We start from the raw sequence: 11,826 nt of genomic DNA on the forward strand, positions 1-11,826 counted from the left end.
TTCATTCTCCATCAAAATGGCTTCTCTGTTGTTCAGCTGGGTGACGAAATATCCAGGCTTACGGTTCCGAAGGTGCAGATCAGAGTTTGGAAAATATTTTAAGATCTGCAATGGATTTATTTAAAGCGTTTAGTGTAACTAAAGTTTGCTTTGAAACAAATCCAAGTGGTGAAAATTGCAGAAATGTAACACCTCTAGGATGACCTTGGCTGACGTCACGAGTAGTGACCTATGCAAATGAGCAGGGTTACGACCTCAACTGAGCGAACTCCGACATTACGAGATCGCCATCGTTCCTCTAACATCAAGAGTGATTTTGTAGACAGTGTTATGCCATTTACTGGTGGATTATAGATTTGTTTTTATGAGATTTGATGGAAATGGCTACAAATATTACTCAGGAACAGTTCAAAGGTAGAATTTATTTCCGATTTTGTGATAGGAAGCCGTTTACTGTCTGTGAACGTCAGTTTTAAGCCAGTGCGGCGTGAAATGATCGGAATTGTAAGTCGACATCGACATTGAAAACTTACAACAGAGCGGTCTAGAGAAATCTAAGACGTTTGTTTTAATTTATTTATTTCAAAATCATGTGGTATTATGTAAAAGTCAATTCATACAACTATACAGCAAATTGTGTTTAATTCTAAAAAAAAATATTTGTTTTTTTTTCACTCCAGCTCCAATTGTTAAAAAAGGAAAACGTTCTGTTTCAAAGTCGGACATTGAGGTAAGTCATCCACTCCTTGATTGTTTTAATTAATTAGAGTTCGTTTTGACAATATTTCAGAGATTTAATTGAAATAAAGTTAGTTTTCGTTGTATCAAATTGACCTAATTTACAGTCAAACAATCACTTGTATAATTTGACTTTCAGCCGACCGATTTTCATAATTCAGCATTCTTCGTGTACTCATGTCTATTCGCTACATTCTGGCAAATTTTCGTGCAATTTGGTCGGTTAGTTTTTGAGAAAACAGCAATTAATTGAAGAGGCTATCTCAATGATACTAACAAGACAGCAGACGGTTAGACCAATATGGCGTACTGCACGACCAGTCAGTCTTCTGTCATTAGATTAGTCAGTCGGTGGCTCGTTTCGCCAGCCCAGCTGAGATGTGCGAAATGTTCAGTTTCAACTTCTTAACATACAAATGCTATATTGTGTTAAAAATTTATAACTGTTCATGGAATTCCCTTTTTATGAAAACAAATGTTTATGCCTAGATGAGAAAAACAAACCTAAGTCGGTGGATGTTGTGAAATACCTCGCACAAAGAACGAAGCCATTATTAAAACCAGTCTATTATCGATGTTCTGGCCGATCGGGAGTAATAAAAAAAAGATATCTACACGATAGTTTATTAATACGAAATTTAAAACTGACTACATTTATGTCATGTATAAGAACGTTCAACTTTTAACAAGAACATAATAAAGACGTCCATCGACTAATACACGACGGTTCTCTGTTGAAATTCTCGTTCGTTTGAAACGATATTTTGTAAAACTTTTTGTGAAAGTATTTTGAATCCGATTTGCATCGAGTGAACTTCAATATCTCATGAAAGAGATGTCACAATTTTTGACGAATTTCCATGTAAAGATTTGTCGTGAACGGTAAAGAAATTTGGAGATATTTTTGTCGTTTATCCAACGAAGATGGCGGATGTTTAAGGATTTGTGAATATTTAATTAGGTGACGTCAAATATACAAACATATGGTGTCAAAGGTCATGTAATTTAACGGGTTTGGGTGAGGGGCTCAATCTAGCGGAACCAATCTCGGAAAATACACGTTCCTTCGCAGTACGATACTACTCTAGTAACGGTATAATACCAAACAGACCGTGACTATGCTTGGTCTGTCATGAAAATCTCAGTATTTTTCTGTGACAAAAGACTGGGCTCACATTGGCCTGCATTGAAGATAAACTTGATAAAGTAAACATTGTATAGTATATCAAGTTCATGTTACAGAAGACTTTTTGATATTTCTATTTATAAGCTTGTCATGATGAAACATAAAGAGTTTTTGGGTAGGGGGTATTTAGTCAGAATTCAGATAAAGAATGATTTATAATATATTAAAATATTTCTATGAATAAATAGGCAGGCCTAGCTGTGTATTATTATTATTATTATTATCTATATACTGACAAGTCAGCTGGCTACATGCAAATTATTAACATTCACATGATTTTATTTTTCATAATCATTTACATTTTGCGATCAATATCTAATATTTCACGATTTAATAAACGTGAAAACATAGTAATATACTCTAATTAATTATGTATTTAACAAAGTCAAAATATCAATGGTGGATAATCTCCTGCTTTGCATTCAGTTAGATTACAAAGAGACCTATTATTAAATTGCCTTCGACAACAAAATGGCTTGTTTTCACATGCTTTCTGTATTATCTGCTCCTGAGAATGCTGAATACTGTTAAGTTTCTATACATCTTACATGTATCTCTCTTTGTAGTTTGTAAATACCTGGTACTGAACAGAATTGAACCATTGTTGGCCTGATATGTCTTTAATAAAGTGGAATTAAAAATCCCCCAAATTACTATAAAACAAAGTCAAGAAAGAATATTGTAAAAAAATCTCTTCTAAATTTTTTTACTATAATTAGGTTGTCATATGTGTTATGTTCCTTCAGTTTTTAAACATTTCTTTTTCAGAAGTTTATCTATTTAATGAAATTATGATTTTTTTTTTTTAAATTCTGTGTTTACAGATGAGAAGTTCACCACATAAGAAGAAACGAACAAGTGAAGATTTTCTCGAGTTTTGTTCAATGGTTTTATCCTATACACAGTATAATTCTGATTCATCAGAGGTTAGTTAGTTCGTTAAACTGTCAACTAAATACATGTACGACCAATTCAATCCTTGAGTGGCATTTAGCGATTGAGCACATTATAAAACACAACACAATTTGTATGGAAATACTATCACTGGTTTATACACATATATCACAGTGTTTCCACAAGTATTCTCTTATCGTTTTGTATTGTAACAACATAAATTTTTAACCAAGTACGAACAATCTAAAATTTAAAGTCCTAAAAAACAAAAAACGGTATAGGCAATATAGGGTAATGAGCAAATGGACAAACTAAATACATGACAAACAGTGGTAACGGGTGTCCAGAAGAGTAAGCTTACCCTTTAGTTTACTGTATATTGTCCATTCTTAAGTGTTTTTCCGTGTAGGCCTACATATATGAATATTCTTTTGCAATCCTTCCGCTTTTTTTTGCTAATCACTTTGTAACTATTTCACTTTGTATAACATGTAATTTTCTGCTATATTACCTCGTTGAAAGCGTTCGTTAAATAAAGCTATTTCACACACATACTAATTATCATTTGTGCTTGAAAACGATAAGAAAATACTTGTCGAAACATCGTGCTGTATATCTATAAACCAGAGATTGTTTTCCATAGAAATTGTGTTGTGTTTTTTTTACATGTAAGCCAAGGCCATTCAAAAAAATATTCTGGTTCTCAGATAATTCTACATCACGTCAAAAGGGCTAAATCTATTTGTTAAGGCCAGCTCAATTTTTGTCAAGGTCACTAAGATGTAAATAAGGTTAGGGCACGTGATTATTGGCGAGATTGTACATGTAGGTTAGGGTAAGCATTGGGTCTAGGGTTAGGGTTGGGATTATCATTAGCCCTGTTTACATCTCGTGACCTACACGTATGACGAAAAATTGAGCTGGCTTTATCATTTAGTACTAACCACGTCAAAAGGGCTGCATGACCTGTTTTATTTCAAAGAATAACAAATAGTAACAATCTCATACAATCCATGGCTCATTTATCAAGTACATAAGGGTGATAAATGTCTATGACAAAAATAAACGACACATTCCTACATGTATAAACAATATGATGAGATGAATTTAGTTCCTTGAAATTTGATGTGTATGGAGAAGTCATTTAGTTACAGTATATTTGTAGTAACATTCTGACAAAATAAAAACACAAAAATAAAAACTTCCCTTTCAGATTTTTGGTATGGTCTAATTAACACTAATACACTTCACACTTTCATATAATTAATTAATGACTTAAAATGGAATCTGATTTACAAAACTTTTACAGTTAATCTTCACTGCGTTCCCTTGTTTGTATCATCTGTAGATGGTGGCGAATGTTTCAAAAATTTTAATTCGTAATACATGTACATGTTGGTTATGGTCGAGGACAGGACATTAGTAATATATTGACACTGCATGAGGGCGTCGTTAGCCCGAGTGTTGTTTCAGTATATTAAGCAAACTCTTAAGATCGAGACCATTAAACAACTTCAAACACAGACACTATCCTTCGCTTTCATTTCAATGAAATCACTCCCATCCAATATTTCATCTTGAATAAATAATGTATGATTGCCATGTTGCTGGTACCACCATTTGAAATAATAGTATGCCAACGTCAAAGGATGACTTTACATCTGTATTTTAATTCTAAATACTGAACGGAACAGAATATTTTTTTGATTGATATTCCTTTGAGAAATTGTGGGGCTGGGTGATCAAATGGTTAATGCGCGCGTGTTTCATCATTAGGGCTGTCATTCAGTCAAGTGGCGTGATTTCAATTCCCCGCTTGTACGTGACAAGGAGTAGGGTCGCCTCTACAACCTTGTGGGTTTTCTCCAGGTCCTCTGGATTTCCTCCCACTGCTAAAGACCCTTACACACAAGCATACTAATGATAATGAAATTGAACCATGTGTTAGTCCCGAAATGCACTAGTTTGTGTCAAGTGGACCTTAAACTTAAACCCTCTCTCTCTCCCTTTGAGAAATTCATTTTCCACCATATTTAAGATCCTCAAATGATGATCAGTATTTTCAAAGTAAAGAATGGACGAATTCTTTATATGGGTATAACACATATGATTATCAGATACTTGATTGTCACGGTACTTGTTGATGGCCGGTAAATATTGATGGCGTCGAATGGCCAAATCAGGCATTGATATCTCAGAGATAATTGATTGAGAAAATTGTTGATTGCCATTATACTTATCTACCAATACATACATGTATGCTATATGTGTGTTGGTTATTTCTATGGGAGTCACAGACTCACAGTAACATGTATATGGAACTGGCTCACTTTCTAACCGGAAGGTCTTGGATTTGCACCTGGTGTTGTCCGAGACAGTTTCTCTGGGCTGGACTTGTCATTGGGGCAGGACACAGGGTCTGGTAACGAACAGTATCTGGTTGTTTATATGGGATGGGAAAAAGAAGTAAGTCCAATGTATACGTTGGTAGCTCGAAGTTTAAAATGTCAGAGTTCAGGTGCAGCTTGAACTAAAATTTGTTATTTCCAGGTCTAGCTGAAATTTTAGTTTCTAATCCTAATTCCAAAATTTTATTTTAAAAAGTCCAAAAATACTTGTATATATATATGGGAAATTTTATCACAATTATATTATAATACACCTTGTTATATCATACTCACATGTATTCTAATATTGAGACATAACTCTTTTCAACATTTGGACATAATTAACGGATTGAGATATTATAACTGATTTTATGTTCTCTAACATTGTGATTGAGATATTATAACTGATATTATGCTCTCTAACGTTGAGATTGAAATATATATAACTGATTTTATGTTTTCTAACATTGAGATTAAGATACTCTAACTGTTTTTATGTTCTCTAACATTGAGATTGAGATATATTACTGATTTTATGTTCAAACATTATGCAGATAACTGATTTTATGTTAAAGTAAAACACAGGGCCCTTATTCACGAAAACTTAAACTAAGATACAATCGAAATTTTAAGAAATACTGCAATTCGATTGGCTGACCAATATGCAAATTGGATATATGCAAATTAATTTTACTGGTCAGCCAATCGAATTGCAGTATTTCTTAAAATTTTGATTGTATCTTAGTTTAAGTTTTTGTGAATAAGGGCCCAGAATTGACATCAGTAAACCAGACCCTGTGTCCAGTAAATCTACGAAATATAAATTAAATTGTATTGAGCTTGTTGACATCACTGATCGAAATAACACATAATTTGATCAAACATTTCGCCCCATTAAATTAAATTTAGAATTGGATGTATACTGGTACATGTATCAATATATAATATAATATGATTATTCACTGCACCATATGTGACCTATACATGAATTATATTTAATAAGATATAACATCTCTAGTACTGACTGACAGGCCTGGATATAATCATTTTTACATATTTGTTGCACCTAAAAAAATGTTGTGAAGAGTTTTATTTGGACAAATCTGTACAGGATAGGATCTATAGTAGTTCAGCTCTGAGGAGAGGTTGTGTTAGAGCTGAGCTAGAGCTACATTAGTTCAGCTCTGAGGAGTGAGGAGACTTTATGTTCAGAGCTGAGCTATAGCTATAGTGGCTCAGTAAGTGTGGTGTTGATTCAATCAACAGTGTTTGATCCTGAAGGTGACCGAGAAGGATTGGTTTTCCTCTTGTCAGTCCGTGGTGATCCTGCAGGAAGGAGGGCAGAGCAAGGAAAAACTGTGATCATTGACAGGAGGTTAAGGATCATTCCTTGACAGTTGGATATAGAAATGGGCTATAGTGCTGCTGCCTGGACAAAATTTCTCATGTATGCCCCCTCCTTATCTGGGTTGTTGCAGAAAACTAAGATGTTAAACCCCATTTCATTTGAGACATAAATTTAAATGGTATAGTTAGGCCGACATGTACTAACTGAACAAAAAACTCATTCATGCATTATACCAATACAGATATTTTACCAGGTCTGGCTAGCCTGGTAAGTTTCAAATACTATTTATAAAATATGCTTTAACCGCAATGATGCAATTTATCGTGAAAGAGCAGTTCACCCACTAAATAAACATTGATACCGGTAGATACAAATATTTCCTAACCTTTTACACCATGAACTCTGAACTCACCCCGTGCATGTAAGGTGAAGGTCGTCACAACGTGACACGCTATTTTTAGCAGCCATTATGGTTACTGACAATCCCAGATTCATCGATTCATTCAATTTGAATAATGCAGCATTTCTCAAAATATTTTTTTTCCTTACCTCCCAGAATTATAAGTCTGGAAATAGGGGGAAATACCTTGGTATGAAAACATCACGAATATTTTGCTGATGATGACACAATTTGATTCCAATTAGATAAGTCGAACAATGTAACAATACGTGGTATGACTGTTTTGGCAACATGCCACATTGCTTGAAGCTGTCAATAAAAGTCACATGGCTCAGTTGTGTGGGCGTGTTTTCTTGTGATTGACATGCCACAGTGGCGGATACAACGGATGTGGGAGTGTATTAACCGAAGATGACTTCAAACGTATTTATACTGTCAGTTTTGTAATAACCATAATTACTGGCTTCCTTTGACCATTTCCCGTTTAGATCGTCAGCAGAAGATGCCTAATGCAGTCAAATCTTCAATTCATCATATCTTTGTTATGGACTGGTATTTCTTTTATGAGATATAACTCTCAAAATAATGTAGTTTGCATTAAAACAAAAAAAAAAAGGAAAAAAAAGTTACAACCTTTTATTGTTTGAATGAAAAGATTAGACATAGTTAAAGAAATATGAAACTATTTATTCCCTAATGCAATATATTAACATCTAAATAATAGAATGTTGATAGACTGATCCTACTACAATAACAGCCACTGTCTGTCTGTAACCATGACTGCAAATATGGTCTTCTATCAACTTGGTGTAGACCTAATCTAGTTACAAGGTATATACTTTGTTCATCCTCTTAGACCCACTACATGTATATTGAAGAAACTTTATATACCCCAATTTAGTTTAAATGTACTAATTAATTATGGATTCTGCAAGGAATTAATCTGTCTTTTGTAGGTCTTTTTTTTTGGGGGGGGGGCTTCAAATGTTACAGTATATAAATGAGAAATTAAGCATTTATAACTCACCATACAATATATGTTGAAAACCACAGTTTTGTAGTCTGTCATAACTCACAGTAAGTTAACAGACCAAAGTCTATTATTCCTTAATAAGTTGTACACACACATAAAACACATAAGTGTACTGTATATTACAAGTCCATTCTCCATATAGCTTTATACACACTTTCCTCTGCCGTAAATTAAAAGTGTACTGTGTATTACAAGTGTATTCTCTTTACATTTGTCCACTGTATATTACAAGCGTTTTCTTTTAACATGGCCCAATGAATATTACAAATGTATTACCTTTACATTGGTCCACTGTAAATTACAAGTGTATTCTTTTATCATTGGTCCACTGTAAATTACAAATGTATTTTCTTTACATTTGTCCACTGTATATTACAAGTGTATTCTTTTAACATTAGTCCACTGTAAATTACAAGTGTACTGTGTAGTGTATTGGTCTACTGTATATTACATGTGTATTCAATAGATACATACATATTACATAAACCACATAGATACTTATTATATATTCAATTTTATATTTTCAGATGTTGCGAGCAGAATATAATACAAGTCCGTTAGATAGTACTGGTACAGGAGATAGTTATTTATCAGAGACATCAAATTTATCCTATAGTAGTCAAGAACATAATTCATCCTTTGATGGTAAATATGATAATATTTTATGAATATTTTACTCTTACACATTCTTGATCAAAGGAACCATTGCTGCTCATTGATTTAGGTGCCAGCTCATTATTAAAGCAAGAGGTCCATGGTGCAATCGCAGTGTTTTCCATAGTGTTTTCTCTCCTTTTCAGTGGTGCAGGACGGAGGGCTTGGGCAAGGGATTGTGTCTTGTCGTTGAAAAATTGAGATCATATGTTACATTTTGGCATGCATTTAAGAACCCATGACCGTTTAAATTCGACAAAGAGTAGACAGAAATACCACTGTCCAGGCAAAATTCACCGAGTATTGCTCATACGTCACCATGAAAAAATAAAATAACCGTATGGTTGAAGTATTGTGTTGATGAGACAATAAACTCCAATGCTGCAAGAAGAAGAGCATGTGAAGGAACAATGTCTTCACATTCGGATGGGACAAAAAAACCCAAGGAGCCAGGTGTACACGTAAAAGAACTCTTTTAAATGCTGTATGGTAGTCTCAGAATGACTGAAATAATCTGTTCATCTGATTTTAAAACTTTTTCCATTCGGATGGGATGAAAAATCGATGTCCCATATACAGGGATTGGGTAGAAGAACGGTATGTACAGGTTAATGCGTGCACGTTGGATCATAAGGTCTGTCATTATTAAGTCAAATGCCGTGCTTTGATTCCCAGTTTGTATGTGACAAGGAGTAGGGAAATCTGTCCAACCTTGTGGGATTTCTCCAGGTCCCCTGGTTCCCCCCCCCCCCCCCCCCACACACACACACCCTGACTCCATCACCACCACCACTTCTACAGACCCCAAAGTGCAAGCGAATTACTGAAATAAAATTAAACCATATCTTGGTCAAGAAATGACAGTTTGTGTGTCGAGTGGATATTAAACCCCATTTCTTTCTTTCAAGATAACAGAAATATTGTGTTCATCAGATTTTAAACCAAATTCAGTTCGATTTATTTGTTTGTGTGTCGAGTGGATATTAAACCCCATTTCTTTCTTTCAAGATAACAGAAATATTGTGTTCATCAGATTTTAAACCAAATTCAGTTCGATTTATTTGTTCTTGCTTTTATTTTAACACTTTGAATTTTAATTTTTTTTACAGAGGATGACTCCATGGATCTTGTTACATGTTTTTGTTCGAAGCCGTACGCAGGTCGGCCAATGATCGAGTGTTCAGACTGTTCCGTATGGATTCATCTATCTTGTGCTAAAATACGTAAAACAAACATCCCAGATAATTTCACGTGCCAGCGATGTAGAGACGCTCGTTTGACGACACGTAAATCGTCGCGGACAAGAGTTGAAAATAAGAGAATCGTGGAGTAGTAGATTTAGAGACCATTTGTTAGACCGATGACAAAATCATTGCATTGTGATAGTACCGGGACCGTGTGTTTGAAACATGGTAGTACAGTTTGTTGACACGCAGTGGTATCCAGGGTGTGAAATAAACGTAGACCAAGGCTGACATAAACAGAAGTGAGCCCCGTAAAACAGTTCTCCATGACATCCATCAGGCCTATGTATATTCTATTGACTATCATAGAGCCTTAGTTCTAATGGAGGACAACCTTGACATTGGCATCTTGACAGTGAAATAAATGTGAACAGTAGTGGGCCTTAAAATACTTCTCTGTGACACCCATCAGGCCTATGTATATTTTATTGGCTTTCATTCTACAATGTATATTATATAGCCTCAGTTCTGATGGAGGACACCCTTGACATTGGCGTCTGCTCTTATATCACATGTGAAATAAATGTATACTGAGACTGATGTAAACAGAAGCCGGCCTTAAAACAGTTCTCCATTTTGTCATTTATGTCACAGAGATATATGTTTTGATGGAACACCATTTACATTGGTGTCTGGTCTTACATAATGAGTTTACATAATGAGTTTCAAACTCTGGTAATGTCACCGATCCATCATGTGGCGGTACCGTGCAGACCTTGTCGTAAAAGGTGATTGATTAATCTTCTGCCCTTATATTCATTTCTTGGAGAGCATTCGTCCAATCACTTCAGACATTGTAAACTATGTAGGCTGTGACCTTCACCTTCTCGCGTCTGCTCACCTTCAGATGAAATATGGGAGAGTGACCTAACCCTTTTCTCACCTTGTAATTTCTTATGGCTAGGTTTGTTGTACCAAGATGGGTTAGAAGCAAAACTTGATTGTTTTTGTGATATGTTTGTGCCTCGAAAGTTCTCCACAGATTTTTCTCATTGCATTTGAACCATTAACTGCCGACAAAAGATCCAATATTTATAAAAGGTTACAAGTCTATATCTTTATGTGTCATCTAAGTTATTAAATCATGTATGTGTATGGAAAATATATACACATTGTAACCGCTCAGAATGTACATTTTATTTATTTTCTTGGTCAGTCATTATTTTTTAATCCCCATCGAGTGCCTGGAGAGTTTTTTGTCGAGCACCTCAGAGTTGAAAATTGTTCCTCATAATAATTAAGTTACATATTTTTTTTTTATGATAAACTAATATACAGTGTATGCTACTTAAAAAGAAATCCTGGCTGTATAGTCTCTAAATCTTGTACTCTAAGTACACTTGCCTTATGAATAAAAGAAATCGCTCTCCTTATTATGATGTAAGAGTATTTTTAGAAGAGAAAATTTTGAAATTTAAGACAGCTTTTTTCAGCTCATCAGCCAATGTAAAAAAAAACAATGATTGCATTATTTAAGTTAATTTTATGTACTTGTGAAATTGTTAAGCAATAAACTTAATAAATGGCTACTCTGAACCAGTTAAAATAATCTGGTTCATTGTTAGTAGAATTTAGCATGTTGCTGTAAGTTTTTGAAAGCTAAAGGTAGATAACTCCAAATATGGTTTTGTCTAAATTAGATTCAGTGACAAAAAACAAATTTCCGATCTGAGACTATGACTATATGCATTTTCAATTGTTCAGTTGCAATACGTTTTTTTTGTTTTTTTTGGGGGGGAGGGGAGGGGGGCGGGTCTTGTTTGCTATTCCCAAAAGCTTGTTGGGTCCAAATTATTTTTTTTGAAATTTTAAGCAAAGATTATGTTTAATTATCAATACCATGAAGAACTAAAAATTAATTTCAGTTTGCCTGAAAATTCTTCAGACCCAAAGAACAAAAATTTGATTTGATATGGCCTAAAGAGCAGATTGTTGAGTATAA

At 34.4% G+C, this 11,826-nt stretch overlaps 1 protein-coding gene across 1 annotated transcript; it reads left to right on the forward strand.

The window, feature by feature from the left end:
- On the forward strand, positions 1-11,610 carry LOC126825649 (PHD finger protein 23). Its single transcript, XM_050555396.2, has 5 exons — positions 1-414; positions 681-730; positions 2,749-2,850; positions 8,514-8,631; positions 9,750-11,610. The coding sequence occupies exons 1-5, from the start codon at positions 375-377 to the stop codon at positions 9,971-9,973; spliced, it is 534 nt and encodes a 177-aa protein (XP_050411353.1). The 5' UTR covers positions 1-374; the 3' UTR covers positions 9,974-11,610.
- Positions 11,611-11,826: the final 216 nt, after the last annotated feature.

Source organism: Patella vulgata, chromosome 6 (assembly GCF_932274485.2).
Source record: "Patella vulgata chromosome 6, xgPatVulg1.2, whole genome shotgun sequence".
Taxonomy (NCBI): Eukaryota; Metazoa; Mollusca; class Gastropoda; family Patellidae; genus Patella; species Patella vulgata.

What these genes read in the sequence shown, in the direction of transcription:
- LOC126825649 (XM_050555396.2), top strand. Translation starts at nt 375, where the DNA reads ATGGAAATGGCTACAAATATTACTCAGGAACAGTTCAAAG. An exon ending in ATAATTCTGATTCATCAGAG is followed by an intron (nt 2,851 to 8,513) that starts GTTAGTTAGTTC and finishes TTATATTTTCAG; the next exon opens with ATGTTGCGAGCAGAATATAA. An exon ending in ACATAATTCATCCTTTGATG is followed by an intron (nt 8,632 to 9,749) that starts GTAAATATGATA and finishes TTTTTTTTACAG; the next exon opens with AGGATGACTCCATGGATCTT.